Source organism: Sorex fumeus, unplaced genomic scaffold, assembly GCF_029834395.1.
Source record: "Sorex fumeus unplaced genomic scaffold, SorFum_2.1 ptg000098l, whole genome shotgun sequence".
NCBI lineage: Eukaryota > Metazoa > Chordata > Mammalia > Eulipotyphla > Soricidae > Sorex > Sorex fumeus.
Window position 1 is genome coordinate 22,091,095 of NW_026606155.1, and position 21,554 is coordinate 22,112,648.

The following is a 21,554-nucleotide window of genomic DNA, read 5'->3' on the forward strand; positions in this document are numbered from 1 at the left end:
TTAGGGATTGAACTCAGGTTAACTGCTTACAGGACAAGTACCCTCCCTATCTTTTATACTATTGACCTCTGCATTCTTAATTCCCTAGCTTATAGTGAATCAACAAGGAATTACATAGTCATCATGTTTATTCTAAGTAAAAGGTACATATTTTGGCTAGATTGGGTATTGCAAAAGGCAATTACAGTACTCTGACTAAAGCTCAGAGTAAGGTTGGATTTTTGAAAAACATTGTTTTCTACACTCTTAAGCACATGTAGGTATTTTTCAATTGCCTATAGTTTGAATATTGCTGTACTATTTTTTCTTGGATGAAGTCGACCCGGGTTCCATCCTCAACATCCCATATGGTCCTCTGAGCAATGTCAGGAGTGATTCCTGAGCAAAGAGCCAGGATTAACCCTGGAGCATTGTTGGTTATGGCCCCCAAAAAACAAAAATAATTTTTTTAAATTTTTAAATAAAATTAAAATATTCACAAAGACCGGAGATAATCTGACCCATGTTCAATCCCCGGCACCATATGTGGTCCCTTATGCACTACCATTGGTTTCCACTAAGCACCACCACGTGTGGTCCCCAAATCCAAAGTAAATAAAATTCAAATGTCCTCACAGGTTGGAAATGGGATGCAGCTTAATGGTAAGGGATACACATTGCTTGTACAAGCACCACACACAGAGAGATATCTACAATCTTACACTGTTATTAAACTGATCTCTAAGAGCAGGAGAGTAGAGAACTGTGACTTAACAAGAAGCAGCTTGGAGAAGGATAACATTCACGTATTATTGCTTAGCTAGATTTCAAACTCCTTACTATGGGAGAATCTTGTGATTCTTTCATTCCCAGTTCATCAGAAGGGTGTGAGAGTGGCACTTGTTGGGTGATGAAGGTTTGGTCTTGAAGCTTACTTTCATCCCTGTAAAGACCAGTAAGAGGCTTGTCAACAACCACACATCCTTGATTCAGAGCAAACGTGTTCTACTTTTCTCATTGATAGCACAGGTAAGATTTCTACAATGACTGGCGTGATTAGGTTCACGTTCATTGAATTGCCAAGAGAGCTTCTTACCCAGTGTCCTCTGTTTCTACAGTATCAGGAACAACATAGTCTGGCACTGAAGACCTACGGATCTGGCTTCTTTTCCTGTAATGGCAGAAGTTGTACAATTAGGCATTGTCTTCTTGTGCTATATATTTCAGTTACACTTTGTTTTTGTTTTGGAACCACACCAGGCAATGCTCAGGGCTTACTCCTGTCTTGAACTTACTCCTGATCATACCTGGGTCAGTTACATGTAAGGTAAGTGCCCTATCCACTCTACTCTTGCTCTGGCCCCTTCAGTTACATATTTTGTGGTGGAGAAGGGGAGGTTGGGACCACACCAGCAAGGTTTAAGGGCTTAATCCTGGCTCGGAGCTAAGGGATCACTTCTGGCAGGGATAGAAGGACCATATGAGGTGTCAGGGATCAAATCTGATAAGTTACGTGCAAGGAAGCACCCTATCCTCTCCAGGCTCCCAGTTACATTTTAAAAGTGATAAATAAAACATTTCAGTGCTTAAAGTGTTAAAAAATACTAAATAAAACAATACATGCTAAATAAAATAGGTTTCTTATTTTCAAAACTGAGCTTTTAGTAAAAAAAGACATAAAAGGCTGTTAGGCAAGTTAAAACAAACATATACTCAAAAAATAAAATAAACATATACTCTTAAAAGCTGAGATCATTAAATGTTAATACACAACAGTTAATAGTGATGAGCAAAGCAAGGTTGGATTAGTATACTGACCAAACATGGCCAGAAAAATTTCCTTTCTCAAAACACAGACAGGTTTTCCAATGGCAATAGAACCAATGTGAAAATTTTCTTCAATATGAAAATTTCCTTTTATTCTTTGGAAAGTTTAGTTAAGAGAAAATAAACATATAATCAATCTAATACTCTGAAAGTAAACTAATATAATTATAAAAATATAGTACACTGATTTGCCAGCAGATAGACACAACTCCCCTTCCCAATATTCATCCTCAATTAGGTTCATATGAAAGTAACATAACCCCATGAATAATCATATTAAATAGTCTAATAGTGTTACATGACAAAGACTAAATTTAGATATTACTAGTGTTTGAGTTATAGCTGAGTGGCAGCTGATGTACTACCAAGTAAAGATTAAGGCCGAGTACAGCTAGTTCAAAGGGCTGGAATACAGGCTTAGCATGCATAGGGATCTAGTTTGATCCCCAGAACTCATCACCAGCCTCCCAAGTACTAGCAGGATAGAAAAAAAAAGACTGCACTTCCCCCTAAAAAAAGAAGTTTATTGCATGTATTGTATGTAATTAATTTTCTTTGTTCCATCATACATAACACACACACACGTAAATATATGTGTATATATAATGTTGTGGAGTCGTGATATTACAGTGGGTAGGATGTTTGCCTTGCATGTGGCCAACCCTGATTTGATCCCCAGCATCCTATATGGTTTCCTAAGCACCGCCAGGAGTGATTCCTGAGTGCAGAGACAGGAATAAACCCTGAGCATTGCCAGGTGTGGCCCTACCAATTTCCTTATTACTCCACCTGCCTTGGTAGACCTTGTATTATCTACTTCCATCCCCACTCTGGAAGCTTCCTTTTTTTCCAATTTAATCTCCTTTCTAATTTAATCTTTTTTTTTTGGCCTCAACATTTCACCATTCTAGGGGTCCAGGGATAGCTCTGTGGTAGAGTGCCTCCTGCCTTACTCTAGACATTAGACCACAAGTTCAATCTTTAGTTTTGTTGCATTTCTTGGTGGGGGAGGGGAATACCTAGTAGTGCTCAAGGCTTACTCCTGGCTCTATGCACAGGTATCTCTCCTGGAGGTGCTAGAGGGACCATTTGAGGTACCAGGGAATCAAATTTGGGCTAACCACGTGAAAGCAAACACCCTGCCAGCTTTACTATCACTCCAGCCCACAAATTCAGCCTTTGGTGCTGATGTTCACGTGGTGTCTTTGGTACTACATACCTGAGTGTAATCCCAGAAGCACTACTATTTGTGGTCCCTGGTGCCACCACAAAGTACGTGCCTCCCCAAGTGTGTGTGGGCACTGCGACTGGAAGGCATGCAACCCAGTCTGCATCCCCCAGTGTGCACCACAGCCAGTGTGAAATCCTCAGTTGTACAAGTTGGAAGGGCAGGACAGGGAGGAAATATTTCACTGTTCTATTCAGTTCCTCGCTTGTTGTTCATTCCTTCACTCAGCCCAAGCCTGAGAGTCCAAAATCACTCATTACAGTGTGCAGGTTCAAGTTTGGTGTGAAAGATGTTTCAATTTTGTTTCTCCAGTGTTTACACTAACATTGTATAAATACCTGAGACCAAGAATTCTGGCTGTATTTATTTCCTGGGTACAGAAAAGTTACCTTACACTAAAGATTACATTGAATCTACATTATTTAAACTCACTTGCTTATACACTTCTTTGAAAATATAGTAGTAATTTCTAAAGGTTCTAACCAGCTCTTTTACTCTTCTACCTTCATTCACCAAGAGGTTCATATTAAATTAAATGGATGGATTAAGTAAGTTGGTGGGGAGGGTTGGTTTGGGGGCCATGCATCAGGCCGTGCTTGAGGGGTGACTCCTGGCTGTGTGCTGAGGGTCACTTCCACCCATACTCAGGACACTATATAGAGGACTGAGGATTAGGAATTGAACTGGGCTTGGCTGCATGCAAGATAAGCACCTTAACCCCTGTACTATCTCTCTGGCCCCAAAATAAAACTCAAAATTTCTTAAACTTGTTTTTCAAATTTTCCATTTGCTTTTCACACCATAATCTTGTTTGTTTGTTTGTTTGTTTGTGCTCAAGATTTACTCTGGACTCTGTGCTCAGGAATCATCCCAAGCAGAGCTCATAGAACCATATATGGTGCCAGGGATCAAACCTGGGTTGGCCAATTACAAGGCAAGCTCTTTACCTGATATACTATCTCTCATGCCCCATATAATTTTTCATTTAAGCTAAAACATGTAAACTTTTATTCCTTTTTAATTTTTTTATTCTTCTTGTCCTTAATCATCAGTTTCTTCTTTTTTCCTTCCTTAAGTGTCTTTTTTAGTGACCTCTTCCACTCTTCCCTAAGCCCCTCACCACTGCAGACCCAGAATAGTACAACAGCTTCTACTGCTTTCCCTGGCTCCATTATCTGTCCCCCCATCCACCACTTGGTTACTGGACTAGGGTCAGCTCAGAATAATAACCCTGCTCCTGGCTGTGAGAGAAAATGAGAGCAGGGTTGCTGTATGTTGTATTTCTTCATGACAAAGAGAAAAACATGTTGCTTTCCGGACCCGCGTGGCAGCTCTGGCCGAGACTCACGCACGACTGAAGACCCACAGAACAAGATAAGCGGAACTCTCTGAGACCTTGGACTCCAGGCTCAGCGGACCCAGGGACAGAGCTTCTCTGCTTGCTCCCACCAACCACAGGTGACAAAGGGATTATAATCAGGAGCCCCACCCTACCCTGCTCTGTCTGCTTCCACCAACCACCAGAGACCCAGGGATCGAATTACGCACAGAAGACCCACCCTACCCCTACCGGGACCAGATTAATATGACTAAATCAACTAAATATACATCTGCAAGACTAAATCTATGCAGTCATAGATTTAAAACAACCTGAACAACTGCATAGCATATTCCGGCTTTTCTGCACTTTTGAAGGCTGTCATAACCTGTGCCTTATTTTTAATTGCTAATTATCTCTGTAGCATCACCAAATTTCCTCAACCCAGGCAGGTTTTTCCCAAAATTATGCAGTCAATGTTCATCTATTACTCCCTTTGTGTCTTGGGGCTTAGGCTGTCTACTGGGCCCTTTGCCTGATGTCCCATTCCCCTATTTCTGTCCCATGACACTATCAGAGACCCACAGAGCCATAGCCAGGAAATACTTTCCTGGCTACTCTCTTACCCACTGACACACTGCTTGAACTCCAACTGTAGTTCATGATGTCGCCTAACTTTTTTCTGTTGTTTTGTTTTGTTGCTGGGATAGTACAGCAGGTATGGCACTCATCTTGCATGCAGTTAACCCAGGTTCAATCCCTGACATATCAAATGGACCCTGAGAACTGATCAAGAGTTATTTCTGAGTGCAGAATCAGAAGTAATCCCTGAGCATCACCAGGTGTTCCTCTCTTAAAAAAACAAAACATTGGGGCTGGAGCGATGGCACAGCGGGTAGGGCATTTGCCTTGCATGCGCCAACCTGGGTTTGATTCCCAGCATCCCATATGGTCCCCTGAGCACCACCAGGAGTAATTCCTGAGTGCAGAGCCAGAAGTAACCCCTGTGCATTGCCGGGTGTGACCCCAAAAGCAAAACAAACAAAACAAAACAAACAAACAGAAAACAGGACAGGGCTAAAGAGATGGTACAGGAGTAAAGTTACTTGCCTCACATGTGGCCAACCCTGATACAGTCCCAAACACTATGAGTTCCCCCTGTGAGTAAGCATAACCAGGAACAACCCGAAACACAGAAAATAAATAGACACAGAAACCAGAAACACAGAAAATAAATAAATACAGAAAATAAATAGTGTGTGGTCCAAAACTTCCCACCCGACCCCCCAGAAAAAAATCATTTATAAAACCATGACATGGCTCAACCAGTAGGATGCATGTCCTTCATCTTTGAAGCTCTGGGTTTGATCTCCAGCATCACACACACACACACACACACACACACGTGTTATTTTATCGTTGAAACCACTAGATTCTAATAATTGTAATGCTATACTTCCTAGTTCAGCTAAGCAATATTATACCTCTTTAGCAAGCATTATCTTTAAACTTTAAGATTCTTCTTCTCTCTTTTTCCCTCCCATGAATTTGAATTCATTTTGTTTTTGTTCCCATTCATTCAGCCCATTCTTTAGCTCTGAGAGTCACAGTAGCTAAGTATGACCATTTATTTTTTCTTTTCCTTTTTTGTTTTGTTTTGTTTTTAGCCATACCTGGTGCTGCTCAGGGTTAAATCTGACTCTGTACTCAGGAACCATTCCTGGTAGTACTCAGGGGACCATACATGGTGCCAGGTATTGAACCTAGGTCAGCTGTATGCAAGGCAAGTGCCTTCCTGAGTACTAGCTCTCTGGCCCAATCCTTTTGTATTTTTATGTTCCTTTCCAATTCCTTTCATTCTAAGTGAAAAAAAAGTCCATTGCTCCTCTATATTTTCTAGGATTGATAAAAACTTGGTATTTCACTTAGTTACCTAGGAACAAAACCATTCATTTTTGCAAAGAGTAATCGCAAGACCTTCTCCTTCTGTTCCCATGTCAAATCTCCAATATCCACATCTCCTTGGATATTTATCCTAAATTTTAAAAAAAGTAAAAAGAAAACTGTAGTCAGAGTAAGTACATCGCCTTATTAATTTAAATTAACTTATTAGTTTATTGGTTTGTGAGCATACCGAGGGCGTACTTCTGGTCCCAGCAGTGAGAGGGAAGGGGCAGGGTGGTACAAGGGATCAAACTGGGGTCGGCGATATAATTTAACCTCTATCTTCCTTCTCCTTCTCCTCCTCCTCTCTCACTCTCCCCCCTACCCCCGCAGTTCTCTCTCTTTTGTTTTTTGGACCACACTTTGCAGTACTCAGGGCTTATTCCTGGCTCTGTGCTCCAGGATCATTCTAATGGGGCTCAGGGGACCATATGTGGTGCCAGGAATTAAACCCAGGTGAGCAGCATGCAAGGCAAGTGCACTACCTGCTGCACTATTGCTCTGGTTCCCCATTTCTTCTTTTCAAGAAAAATATAAAATATGTGATCACAAGAAAATTATAACAACTCAATCATTAAACAAATCAGCAAAATAGAAAGTTGTGACATAACATTATATATCCAGATACACAAAAGAAACACACACAGAAATGAAACAGTTTGGTAAGAATACTAATAAATTTCTTTTAACTTTTCTTTCGTATTAGACATTTGCTATGAAAAGAGTAATAAAAGGAGGACCTGGAGAAAGATTGCGCAGGAGGTAAGACCTTGCATGCCCCTGACATGTTTGGGACTTTGGTTCTATCCCCTGAACCACCAGGGGTCACTCTGAGCACAGAATCAAGGATGGCCCCTTCGTATCACTGGGTGTGGCTAAACCATCCACTCCTCTTCCACCACAACCCAGAAGTGAAAAATGTTAAAAGAAAAATTTCAAAAGTATCATGTAAATTCTCTAGCCTGTTTTCTTTTTTTATTTTCTTGTTTTTGATATTTTGAACCATATCCAGCAATGCTCAGGTGTTACTCCCATCCCTCTAGCCTGTTTTCTTATCTCCAATTACAGTCACAACCAAGCTTTCCCAGCAGGTTTCTAACTGAGCTATAGCTTTCCCAGAGACTGCATAGTGTGTTCTCTATTAGCAAAAGCTAACTGACAAGAATTTAGAGCACCGATGTGGTAAAATGCAAAAAATATTCTGCCTGGAACTGGAGCAATAATAGAGCGAGTAGGATGATTGTGGTACACAAAACCGACCCACGTTCAATCCCCAGAATCCTATACAGTTCCACAAATACTTTCAGGAGTGATCCCTAAGCAGAGCCAGGAATAAGCCCTGAGCACCGCCATGTGTGCCCCTCCACCTCCCGCCAAAACAAAAACAAAACAAAAAGAGAAATATTTCTGCTTAGAAGTCATCTGGGTAGTTCTCTCTAGAAGTTTATTTGCCTAATGTTCATTAAATAGCTTATCTAAAAACATATTTTTAGGGAAGGTAGGGCATTTTTCTTGCATGTGGCTATCCCGTGTTCAATCCCCAAGCCCCACCAAGAGTGACCGCTGAGTGAAGAGCCAGGAGTCAGCCCTGATGGCCATGCTGCATATGGCCCAAAAACTAAAACAGAAAGATAATACAATGACATTCCATGAGAAAAATGATCTAGTCTCTTTTAAAAGTCTGTGTCACACAAAACCCCACATATATATATATATACATATATATATATGGACACTTAATTTTTCAATAAGGGAGTTGAGATCACAATATGGAGTAAAGATAGCCTCTTCAACAAATGGTGCTGGGAAAACCACATAACTACATGTAAGAAATTAAAGCTGGATCCATATCTTACACTTCACAGAAAAGTCAATTCAAAATGTATCAAAGACCTTGAGACCTGACCAGAAACTATAAAGAACAATGAGGAAAATATAGGCCGAATGATTCAAGAGTTGGATAAACACAGGGTGATCTCACTGTATTCTGTGGAATACAGAGTACTGGATGAGGACATATATTCTAGTGAAGGGGAATGCCTGGATCACCCTTGACCCCAGTTTTAGAGAGGAGAAGGACAGAGGAATAAAGAAATAAAGGGGAAAGGGAAGCCTGGTGAACAGGGCTTCAGTTATACTGGTGATATGGGTGAGTGGTATAACCGTGTATCCAAAATATAGACTCAACAACACTGAAAACATGGGATCTAAGCTGCAACCACTGGAACTTAGTAATGTGCCTATGAAGTTGACAGGCAGGGATTGATGGGGTGGGAGCTGGGGGTGGGGAGGGAATATAGGAATGCCAGTGGAAGGAAGTTGACACTGGTGGTGAGACTGGTGTCAAAATATTATATTCCTAAAACTCAACTATCAGTTCTTGAGTTGAGTTTTAGGAATATAATATTTTGACACCAGTCTCACCACCAGTGTCAACTTCCTTCCACTGGCATTCCTATATATATATACACATATATACATGCATTGGGCTGGAGCAATAGCACAGCAGGTAGGGCGTTTGCCTTGCACGCAGCCAACATGGCCGACCCGAATTTGATTCCTCCGCCCCTCTCGGAGAGCCCGGCAAGCTACCGAGAGTATTCGATATGCCAGACACAGTAACAACAAAGTCTCCAATGGAGACGTTACTGGGCCCGCTCGAGCAAATCGATGATCAACGGGAGGGCCTTTACCTTTACCTTTACCTTATATACATGCATATATGTATTTATGTATATGTGATATATATATACACACACATATGTATGTGCATATATATATATATATATGTTTAAAAGCAGGGTTAGCTGTGTGTAAGGCAAACACCTTACCCACTGTACTATCACTCTGGCCCCAATAATATGTATTATTTGTCACAGCAGCTACAGAAAATAAATGCACAAAGATGATTTCCTTTGTAGACAGCATGGATAAACTGATCGAATAAACTATATTTACCCAGTTTTAAAAAACTTCTCTGTCACATTTAGGGAATGGCTCAGCAATAGAACCCATGCAATCACAAAAAAAGGTGGGGGGAGGATCACTGATAAGATACCTGCGAGACCCCCCCACACCATGCTAAGCGTGGGAGGCGCACAGTCCATCAATCTCCATCTTCCAGGAACTTACTGAGTAACCTACTCAATACTTATATATCCTCAAACTGAACTTCCACTTCTGAAGGGCACAAAAATAAGCAATGCAAAAGATAAAAATATTAAAGCATCATTAGTACCATTTCTCAGCCTCCACAAGATCCTGGTTCACACTATTAGAGCTGTGCATTTTGCCATTGAATGTACGGATTTTGGGATATTCTGATCTTCCTGCACATGCCTCTCTCATTTTAAAATTGAAAGCTGTCTGTGCTAACTGCTTGTAATGCTTCCTGTTAAGTAGGATCTGTTGCTTCACTTCATGTAGAGCATCTAAAAAGAATCCCTCCACTTCTGTTCTCTCGTCCAGTATGTTCTTGGCCAGCTTCTTCACTCGATTCATTTCCCTGTCCTTCATCTGAAGAAGGTGCTGTAGATTGCCAATTTCAACCTGACCTGATTGGTTCTCGATCATTGCCTGATGCTGCACTCTTAAAACTTCAGCCTCAAACTCTTTGGTCATACAAGTCAGGGCATTCTCCAGGGTTGTCACTTTCTTCTGCAGAGTTTGTATCTGTGATCTCTGCTGGGAAAGCTGTAAAATCTTTTCCTTAACCAACAGATCTTTAATCTCCTAAACACCAAAAAAAAAAAAAAAAGAGAGAGGTAAGATTTTTTTTTTTTAGTTATGTAATATGAGAGTTTCTCATTAACTTGCCCTCACATCATGAGATTTGAGTGTGATGGAAGGTGGTGATGGTGGTATTTTGATATTCTATGAACAGAATGTGAAAAATTTCCCAGGGTCCTTGTCTGGACATATGATGACGGATTTCATTAATACTTTCCTTCCTCTAAAATTCTGAAAGGTTATGGCTCGCTCTTCAAGCCCATGTTTGCCCTTGAATACATATCTCACTTGCTTGTCTTTGTTTCTTTTATTATTTATTTCTACTCTATAGAAGCCTGTGTTTTCTCTTGAACATGTACTTCCTCTCCTCTCCCCACATCTTTCTAAATAAGTTTCAATAAAAATGATCCTGGGGCTAGAGAGATAGAACAATGGGTAGGGCACTTTTCTTGCAAGTAGCCAACCCAGGTTTGATCCCTAGCACCCCATATGGTTCCCAGAGCACTACCAGGAATGATTCCTGAGCATAGAGCTAAGAATAACCCCTGAGCACTGCCAGGTGTGGCCCCAACACCAAAACCAAAAAAAAAAAAAAAAGATCTTGCTTCACAAAAAAGAAAAAGAAAAATTTTTAAATAATAAAATCTGAAAGGTTAAGTATTTTTAATTATCAAAAAAAATAATTCCTGGGCCAGAGAGATAGTACAGAGATTAAAGTGTACGCAACAAAAGGGAATGCCCTGCCACAGAGGAAGGGTGGGATGGGGGGGATGCGGAGTGGGAGGGATACTGGGATCAGTGGTGGTGGAGAATGGGCACTGGTGGAGAGATGGGTACTTGATCATTGTATAACTGAAACCCAAGCACAAAAATTTGTAAGTCTTCAGCTGTACCTCATGGTGTTTCACTAATAAAAATTTAAAAAATAAATAAAGTGTGTGCAACTTGGCCAGCTTCTTCACTCCCACCCACTTCACACCTACCAACTGGCCCCCTGGCGCCGTGTAATCCCATCAACGGCCAAGACTCAGAAACTATAAAAACCAGCTTCTGGAACTGCGCGGCCGCATTTGCGGCCGCGCGACATCCTATTACAACATCTTATTATCTCATTCCTACTTTGGACAAACTGGCAGACTACCGAATGTAGCCTGCCCACACGGCAGAGTCTGGCAAACTCCCCGTGTCGTACCCAATATGCCAAATACCAGTAACAATGATGGGTCTCATTCTCCTAAAGAGCCTTGAATATAATCTCAGGGCTAGGATGAAGGAGACATTACTGGGGCCTGCTTGAGGCAATCGACGATTAACAGGATGATTTGTGATTGTGATTTTGTGTGCAACTGATCCTGGTTTGACTCAGCAATTCTCGGAGTGACCCCTGAGCCCAGAGCTGGGAGTATCCCTCACAGACTTGCTAGATGTGGCCAAACAATGCCTGCCCCTGACAAAGATAATTCCAAAAGCAGTAATGCTATGTCTTGAAACATCAATTTAGCAATGATATCCTGGAAACCAGCAGTCTGCTTGCTAGTTGCCTCTCCCAGTGTCCATTTTCTCTTTTCTCTTTAGCGACTAAAGACCACAATTTTACTCAGAAAGCCCAGCTGTAAGCCCAGTTGAACACCCCTGTCTCCCCCGTGGATCAGCATAATGATGCAACTAAGTTCTGATCAATGGGACAGAAATGTCGGCAGGCTTCCAAGACGACCTCTAAAGGGAAGCACATATTTTTTTCCTCCTTGTCCTTCTTTCCCCTTGTTTGAGCAATGGTTAGGATCCTAGCAGCTGTTGTGGGCCTGGAGGAGACTGAGGATGCATCCACAAGTTTCAGACAGGTCTGCTACCTTAGCAGAGCTACCATTATATCCAGCTCTGGATTGCTTACCTTCAAACTTCTCTTAGGTGAGAAAGTAAACCTGTGTACAGTGAATCCACGAGTATTGGGACAGTTACAGCTGAAGTGATTTAGACCCCAACCAACCCAAGGCAAAGTTAAATTAGTGTTCAAGGCAGAGATAGAAGTTATATATATTTTATATATATTTTATATAGATAAACATACATACACACCTGAGGTCACTCCTAGCTCTGTCTGGGAGCTCCCTGGAGCTGGGGATCAAACTCAGCATTCCCGAATGCTTTGTGCTTCAGCCCTTTAAGTCATCTCCCTGGGGCTCTCATATGTTGCATTTTCTGCTTTTGTTTTTATTTGTTGTTGGGCCACACCCAGAAATGCTCAGGGGACACTCCAGGCTTAATACTTGTGAATAACTTCCAGTGTTACTTGGGGGACCACACAGTGCCAGGAATTAAACCCAGGACCTCATACATCCAAAGCAATTGCTTTACCACTGTGTCAAATCCCTAGACCTTCTCATATATATAAATATATATGCACACATGTAAAATCTTATCATGCCGAAGGTTGTGTGTTCACGGGCTCACTGGATAGCACTGTCTCACCGCCTGCGTTCGGTGCTCTTGAGCCGCTGTGTGTGGCCTGGATCGGAACGGCTGTTGGCCAAGGGCAGACGGAAGAAGAACCGAGGGCCAGGCCGGTCTATATATATAGTAGTTTATTCCAATCCTCTTCACTCCTATCTTTCTCTGCCTCCTTCTCTCCTGGGCCCCAATCTTGGAACCTCTCTCCTTCTGGCTCTGACTCTGGATCTCTGGAGCCTGAGTTCTCTCGCTTCTGACTCTCATCTCTCCGAGCTTACGTTTTAGTTTATATAGCAGTCACATAAGGCGGTGACATATAGGTGGGTTGAATACTGACGAATCAACAAAGAGAGGTAAGACCACTCCTCCAGGAGATTAACTCAAGGATAAAATCTCATCTACAGAGATTACTTCAGATTACTAGGAGATCCGCTCAAGGGTGGGATCCCAACAAGGGTGTGTTCTTCCCTCAGTTAGTAATCTACTTAAATAGTTGTAATAAATCTACTTCTAATATTTCTAGCAATGTCATTCTGTATGAGCACAGTAAGAGATATAAACTTAGTTTGGTTCTTCCTGAGAACATCTCACTATACATTCCGCAGTCCTCAGGCCAGGTTAATCTTCCTAGCTCCAGCAGGGTCCTAGTCTCATCGTTACTTACTTTTGGATCATGACAGCATTTGTCCATGATCATGCCCTCAACCTATAGTTGAGTATTGTGGCTCTTTGGCCTGGCCCATTTCGATGCCAGGGTAGCTCACCGCTTGCCCTGGGTCCATTCAGTCCCTCGTCGGGACCCTGCTTTGGGGGTGCTAGGAACTAAGGGCAACTGAGTCAAGAAATCAGATGCCTAGGAGTAAATATGTTCGGAGTCAATCAACTCCCAAGTTACAAAGCATAATATTAACTGTCTTCCTGTGTCCACACAGAAAGGACATTGCTTACAAGTTCAGTGTCCTTAGATGGGTGTGACCTGACAAACCTAAGCTACCTGAGGAAGGACAAACGAGTGTTATAATACACACACATACATCTATATACACATACCATAAAATTTCATATATACTACTTTTTTTTTTAGGATACACCTGGATACCCTCAGGAATTACTTCTGACTCTGCACTCAGGAATCACTCCGGGTGGGTTTTGCTCAACCATATGAGGTGACTGAGATCAAACCTGAGTGGGCTGCATGCAAGGCAAGCACCATACCTGATGTTCTCACTCTCCAGTCCTTCTAGTCTTCTGGTTTTGGTTTTGGTTTTTGAGCCTCATCCAGCAGTACTCCTGGCTTACTCCTGGCTCTGCCCTCAGGAATTGCCTAACCTCCATTTTCTTTATAAAAACCAAACCAAATGTTTATTAAACCCATCTGGTAATTACTCTTTGTAGATAGGAAAGATCATGCAGATAAAAGAAAAATGGTCCCATTGTTCTTCTGTATCATAACTTTCCTCAATTCTTAGTATTCACCAACCTGATCCTTAAAAGAAGAGGAGGAGGAACTGGACAACTCAGCACACCACTGAGTGACCCCTGAACACAGAACTGGGAGTAACCCTTCAACTGCCAAGTTTGGTCCTCCTCATTCATCCCTGTCCCCCCAAAAGAAGGGGAAATACTATATAAGTGAGAATGAGAACCTTTTCCTGTAAAAGACAAGAGTGATTCTCTCGCAACTTCTGAGAGCTTTTTTGTAGAACTTCAGTTTCTTTCAGGTGGTACGTGAGGGCTTTCTGGAGATAAATATTCTCCTTAAAAACATTCCTTCCCACATTGTTCAATTGCCTGAAATAGAAACATACACACAGGTCTAAGTCCTAGATGTTACCAAACTAAAACAATTACTTTATCATTAAGACCAACACTTATTTGGGCTGGAGCGATAGCACAGCGGGTAGAGCGTTTGCCTTGCACGCGGCCGACCCAGGTTCGATTCCCAGCATCCCATATGGTCCCCTGAACACCGTCAGGGATAATTCCTGAGTGCTAGAGCCAGGAGTGACCCCTGTGCAACACCGGGTGTGACCCAAAAAGCAAAAAAGAAAAAAAAAGACCAACACTTATTTAGTTAAGATCTGTGATACCCAAAGTTTTTGCCATGGATAAGTGAAAGATTATTTCCAGTCCAAGGCAATCAAGAGCTGTCTAACTTTCCCAGGCTCTTTGTCCCTGTGACTGGGTGGGAGGAATCCCAAGATGAAGGAAGTCCAGCTTCCTGAACCACAAAGGGAGAAGAGCAGCTAGACCCACACTGAATTGTTTCATGAGCAAGAAACAAACAATGGAAACTGAGGGTTTACTTAACCCAGACAGTGATGCGTTCTTCTCACTAACCTACTTCATGGTATCTTGGCAGTGTTGCTATTGTTAATCTCATTTTGTGAATAAAACTGATCTCAAAGAAGGTAAGGGCCAGAGAGATAGAACAGGAGTTATTTTTTTTTAAGTGGCCAATGTTGGCCAATCCCCACATGATCTCCCTCACCCCCAAGCACCACTGGGAATGACCCCCAGGTACAGAATTGGGAATAACCTCCCAGAACTGCTGGGTGTGACCCAACCTCCAAGCTGGTGTGACCCATCCTCCAAGCTCCTCCAGATTGTTAAGAAATCTTCCTCTTGGGGCTGGAACGATAGCACAGCGAGTAAGGCGTTTGCCTTGCACGCAGCCAACATGGCCGACACAGGTTCGATTCCCAGCATCCCATATGGTCCCCCGAGCACCACCAGGAGCAATTCCTGAGTGCATGAGCCAGGAGTGACCCCTGAGCATCGCCGGGTGTGACCCAAAAAGAAAAAAAAAAAGAAATCTTCCTCTGGTCAGTTAGGATACATGTGGAGAAACCAAAGTCTACTTCAAAGCCCAGGATCTTTTCCCCAAGGCATGCTGCTTTTATAAAGATTGAAGGCAAAAGGGAGGGGGGACACAAAGAGGAAGAAACAGGCAGGGAAGCCAGAAAACAAAACACAAGTGAAAGAGGAAGCCGACCAGCCAAGAAGTAAGAGAGGTTAAAGGAAAAGGCCGACAGTCTCACACAACAGCTTCCTGGTGCGCCCTCTCTGCAAGTGATAGAATCTTCCTCTCAGCTTCTTGCTCTAACCGGCGCTAAAAAAAAAATGAAAACAGGTATTTTATTTTATATTTTGCTTTGTTGGGGGCATACCCATCAGTGCTCAGGGCCTATTCCTAGCTCTGAGCTCAGGATCATTCCTGAGGTACTTGGAGACCATAAGTGATGCTGGAGATCAAATCTGGGTTGACCAGGTGCAAGACAAACACCTTCCTTACCTGCTGTGCTATCTCTCCAGCCCCAAAATAATTATTTTATTTTATTTAGTTTGGGGGCCATACCTGACAGTTCTCAGGGCTTATTCCTGGCTCTGTGCTTAGAGAATACTTATGGCAGGCTTGGGTGACACTGTATGAGGTGCTGGGGATCAAAAAGAGGTCAGATATCTGCAAGGCAAGTGCCTTACCCACTGTAAGGCCCTGTGAAACAGGCATCTTAACACAGAGCCATATTACTAGCAAAAACTCTTACACATCAAAAGGTTAAGCAAAGGTATAATGTCCAATGGAATACTTCTGTTTCCATAACCTGAAGTACTTCAAATATTTGTAAAGCAGCCAACAAAGAGAAGAATGTGAATACAGGAACCTAGGGCACCCAACAACCTAACCACTCAGGAAGAAATAGAAAATATAAATAGGGAAAATAATGTCCACATAAACATTGGAAAGTGTACGTGGAGAAATTTCTGCTAAATACAATAGGGTCAGACACATGTATCTATTCAGTAAATTCCCATTGAACATGAAGAGTATCCCAGGGGCTATTCTTGGTCACTCCAGGCAGTGCTTGGGGAAGTGTATGTGGTGCCAGGAATCAAAGCAGAGTCAGCCTCATACAAGGCAAGTGTCTTAACCCCTGTTCTAACATGAAGAGTATCCCAGGGGCTATTCTTGGTCACTCCAGGCAGTGCTTGGGGAAGTGTATGTGGTGCCAGGAATCAAAGCAGAGTCAGCCTCATACAAGGCAAGTGCCTTAACCCCTGTTCTATCTCTCTGGCCCCAGGGACTAATTTTAGATTGGAATTTGGGGAATTTGTCTCTGAGGAAATAACATTTGAGCACTAGAGAATAAAAATAAGCCAGAGGAAGGAATAAACAAGTACAAAAGCACCAAGAGATGGGAGGGTTGGAGAGACAGCACAGGGGTTAAGGCTCTTGCCTTGCATGAGGCTAAGTCGGGTTGGATCCCCAGCACTACACATGTGGTCTCCTAAGCACTTCCAGAGTGATCCCTGAGCACAGCTGGGTGTGCCCCAACAACACACTTTCTCTCACCCCCAAAACACAAACAATGTGGAAGTGGAAAAGAACTTGGTGATACAAGGAAACACAGAGGGTTAAATTTGAAAGGACAGGATTGGAGCCATAGTACAGCAGGTAGGATGCTTGCCTTGCATATGGCCAACCAGAGTTTGATTCCCAGCATCCCATATCGTCCCCCAAGCACCATGAGGAGCGGTTCCTGAGTGCAGAGCCAGGAGGAACCCCTGAGCATTGCCGGGTGTGCCCCCCCAAAAGAAATTAGTAAATTTGAAAAAAACAAAACCCTACGATAACCTGAGGAAAATCGGTCTTAGAGCAGGGGGGGCCAGCTCATGTACAAGATGAAAACCCAGAGTCAACTGGAAAATCCACTGCTCTGAAGCAGCGGCACTGCAGTGTGTACTTGTCAGGGTGAGGTAGAACTTAATGGATTAAAGAAAAACCATGGGGCCACTGAAACAATTCTAAGGAAGAGAAATTAAACTTCCCACAATTTGGAGAATCAACTTCAGACACACAAAAACTTGTGATATGCGAAGGAACATTTTGGAGGCAAGGATTTGGGTCACACAAGCTGTGCTTAGTGCTTATTCTTCCCTCCCTGCTCAGGGGTCACTCCTGCAGTCACTTCTTGAACCTGAGTTGGCCATGTTCAAGACAAATGTATTATCACTCCAGTCCCATCTAAAGAACAATTCTGAGCTCCCCACACCCCATCACAAACATCCTCAGCTCAGCTTGACCAAGGACGCATCTGCACACCTAGCAGAGTGGGCCACTCCAGTCCTAGTGGCCTTAAAGCTTCAGTTCGACAGGGAACTCCAAGTTCAGCTGGATGTGTCCTGAACCTTTAGACAAATGATCCCTCTTGAGGATTTCCTGAATCTCTAACTGGGAGTAGAAATAAAGGGTAGGCTTGAAAATATTCAGAATGGATTCTGTTAGCCTTTTTTTTTTAAAATCCTGCTGTGACTCAATAACAATCTTTTAAAAGATACCAAATGTTGCATGAATATTCTTTCGGTCGGAGGCACAGAGACAAGACATGCGAGAGTAATGTAGAGAGCATGGAGGGCCAAGCCATCAATCTGGCTCGAGGCAAAGAGTGACTTCCAGAGGCCTCCTTTTATTCTATTTTTTAATCAGTTACATCCTAATGACTACATCACAGAGAAAGAATCACTAGCGAGAGTACCAACAGAGGATGAGCATTCATCAAAAGAACATCAGGGTATATTGTCTTGTCAAAGTTATGTTGTCATAATTAAAACGTCAGAGGAAGATATGGAGCTGGACACATAGGCTCTATAGATTACATCCCCCCACATTTTTGTGGTTGGTTACACATAGGGCAAAGAAAAGGCTCATATCGATACTTGAAGGCCAACCCAGATTAAGGATGTGTAAGAGAGGGGGAAACTGCTGCTTTGTACTGCCAAGATAATGTATGACCAGGTTGGCATATGGGAGTATGCTGTACTTCTCCAAGTACAAGTTTAGCTTGCCCATTTAATGTAAAAGTGGGGCCTCGGTTCTGCTTCCTGCTTGTAGGGCAACATCTAGAGGCTCGTCCAATGTCCTGGCTTAGCACCAACAACTAAAGAGTAACTCCTATAATTACATAATTAGTATGTCTCCTAGTGTATGTAAATACACTTGTTTTAATAAAGTATGTCTTGGGGCTGGAGTGATAGCACAGCGGGTAGGGTGTTTACCTTGCACACGGCTGACCCAGGTTCTATTCCCAGCATCCCATATGGTTCCCTGAGCTACCGCCAGGAGTAATTCCTGAGTGCAGAGCCAGGAGTAACCCCTGTGCATCACTAGGTGACCCAAAAAGCCAAAATAAAATAAAATAAAATAGAGTATGCCTTAATTGATTTCAAATATCATACCTTTTCTTCAAAAAACCTGGCTTCCAATTTTCTCAGAGTCTCCTGGTGTTTCTGCTCTGTGACTCTTAAATTTTCCTTCAGCTAAAATAACAACCGAAAAAGTGGTTAGTAGGAAATGGGTTTGACTGGGACATATTACCAGAAAATACTCGTTATTAAACATTTTCTGTTTTATATCACCTCAATAATGAACACTGAAAATATCCCTATGTCCCAGACTCTCATATTTCTCATAATTGTATATACATTTACAAAATGAATATTTGGGGGCTGGAGCAATAGCACAGCGGGTAGGGCATTTGCCTTGCATGGGGCCAACCCCGGTTTAATTCCCAGCATCCCATATGGCCCCTGAGCACCGCCAGGAGTAATTCCTGAGTACAGAACCAGGAGTAACCCCTGTGCACCGCCAGGTGTGACCCCAAAGGCAAAAAAAATGAATATTTGTTTCTGAAAAATCTGAAAGAGTTGAAGTTGTTCTCATAATCATATTTCCCAAGTACCTTTAATTTTATACAGAGAAACTCAGTGAATCATAGTATCTTACAACTGGGAAAGACAGTAGGCATTGGATTACATAATCTCCCATTTAATATAGGGATCCCTTTTATGAGAGAAATATCTAGAGAGGGTTACAATAATTCAAATATCAGTTTATTGGCTGATCTTTTAATAATAGTTCCTATTTTGGAGGTTAGAGCAATAGCACAGAGGGTAGTCATTTGCCTTGACATAGCTGACACAGGTTCAATTCCAAGGACCACATATAGTCTCCCAGGCACTGCAGAAGTGTTCCCTGACTACAGAGTAAGGAGTGAACCTTGAGCACCTCCAAGTATAGCCCAAAAAACAAACAATAAGACAACAAGAAAACTTTAGAACTGGAGAGATAGTACAGCATATAGGACATTTGCCTTGCATGTAGCCAACCCAGGTTCAGTCCCAGCACTCCTATGGTCCCCCCAAGCATCACCAGGAGTGATCCCTGAGTGAAGAAACAGGAGTTAAACCCTAAACACTGCTGGGTTTGACCCCAAAACAGAACAAAAAAATCTCATTTCTAGAAGTATTTTTCTTGGTATTCCTCTAGAAAACATCTCCCTTTATTTCTCACAGAAGGTACTTTCTGCCCTCTAAAACTATGTAGACAGGCCAGAGAGATAGTACACGTGGTAGGGCACTTGTCTTGCACACAACTTACTTGGGTTCAATCCCCAGCTTCTCATAAGCGTTATTCCTGATTGCAGAGCCAGGAGTAACCCCTGAGCATCACCAGGTGTGGTCCATAAGGTAAAGGTAAAGGCCCTCCCGTTGATCGTTGATTTGCTTGAGCGGGCCCAGTAACATCTCCATTGGAGACTTTGTTGTTACTGTGTCTGGCATATCGAATACTCTCTGTAGCTTGCCGGGCTCTCGGAGAGGGGCGGAGGAATCGAACTCGGGTCGGCCATGTTGGCCGCTTGTAAGGCGAACGCCCTACCCGCTGTGCTATGTGGTCCATAACAAAACAAAATAAAAAACCCAAAAATAAAACCTACGTAGATTAAACACACAAAATAAAACACAAAATTCTTCTAGGCCAAGAAAGTTGAGTTAATTAAACCATGACATTGTCAAGATTCAATCATTAAAATAGACATATTCAATCCGATATTTATTTATGCCACAAATATAGCAGTAGAGCAGAGGTCCCCACCAGACAGACTAGCTTTCAAGTGCTCCCTCTCTCTCTCTCTTACTAGGTATTTGATTCTGGACAATTCACTTTTATTTTTGGTGAAAGGGGCAGTTTTGGGCCACAAAAGGTGGTGCTTAGGGGCTACTCCTGGCTCTATGTTCAGATGGCACAGAAGACTGTATGTGGTGCTGAGGATGAAACCATTTCATTTTCATTTCATCATCCTGTTATTCGTCGATTGCCTCGAGCAGGCCCCAGTAACGTCTCTTTCATCCTAGCCCTGAGATTATATTCAAGGCTATTTAGGAGAATGAGACCCATCATTGTTACTGGTATTTGGCATATTTGGTACGCCACGGGGAGTTTGCCAGACTCTGCCCTGTGGGCAGGCTACATTGAATAGCCTGCAAGTTTGTCCAAAGTAGAAATAAGACAATAAGATGTCATTAAAAAAAAAAGTTCTGATAAGATGTCGCGCGGCCACGAATGCTGCCGCGCGGTTCCGGGATCTGGATTTTATAGTCTCTGAGTCTTGGCCGCTGATGGGATTACACGGCGCCAGGGGGCCAGGTGGTGGGTGTGACCCCCGCCTACTGGAATTTGGAGGATCTGGGTGGAAGATGCTCGACTCCAATTCGAGTAGGCTTGGAGGTCTCGGCCCCGGAACCCATAGGTTTGGAAAAGCAACCACATGCAAGGCTAGTGCTTAACCTCCTACACTCTTTCACTAGCCCCTTACACATATTATTAAAATTACCTCTTACATGGTCTGGAGTGATAGCACAGCGGTAGGGCATTTGCCTTGCACGTGGCCAACCTGGCCGACCCGTGTTCGATTCCTCCATCTCTCTCGGGGAGCCTGGCAAGCTACCGAGAGTATCTCTCCCGCATAGCAAAGCCTGGCAAGCTACCCATGACATATTCAACATGCCAAACACAGTAACAAGTCTCACAATGGAGACGTTACTCGGTCTTCTTGAGCAAATTGATGAACAATGGGAGGACAGTGCTACAGTGCAGTGCTACCTCTTACATTGTACAAAACTTTAAAGAATAATGTCAATATTCACATTGATGAAGAAAACATCTACCACCTTAGTGTATAGGGCTTGATCCCCTGTTCCACTTAGGATTCTCTGAATACTGCCAGGAGTGATTCCTGAACA

General features: G+C 42.7%; 1 protein-coding gene across 2 annotated transcripts in view; it reads right to left on the bottom strand.

Moving 5' to 3' along the window:
- Positions 1-21,554, bottom strand: part of BBOF1 (basal body orientation factor 1) — a 42,102-nt gene that overhangs the window by 3,751 nt on the left and 16,797 nt on the right. Inside the window, exons 5-11 of one of the 2 annotated variants that reach the window (XM_056134008.1) lie at positions 18,711-18,791; positions 15,515-15,585; positions 14,120-14,264; positions 9,535-10,028; positions 6,286-6,387; positions 1,076-1,150; positions 820-922 (exon numbers count right to left, since the gene is read on the bottom strand). In XM_056134008.1, coding sequence (XP_055989983.1) covers positions 820-922; positions 1,076-1,150; positions 6,286-6,387; positions 9,535-10,028; positions 14,120-14,264; positions 15,515-15,585; positions 18,711-18,791 — 1,071 coding nt within the window. Of the gene's footprint in view, positions 1-795; positions 923-1,075; positions 1,151-6,285; positions 6,388-9,534; positions 10,029-14,119; positions 14,265-15,514; positions 15,586-18,710; positions 18,792-21,554 lie in introns of those variants that run through there. The other variant, XM_056134007.1, reaches the window with a different exon arrangement.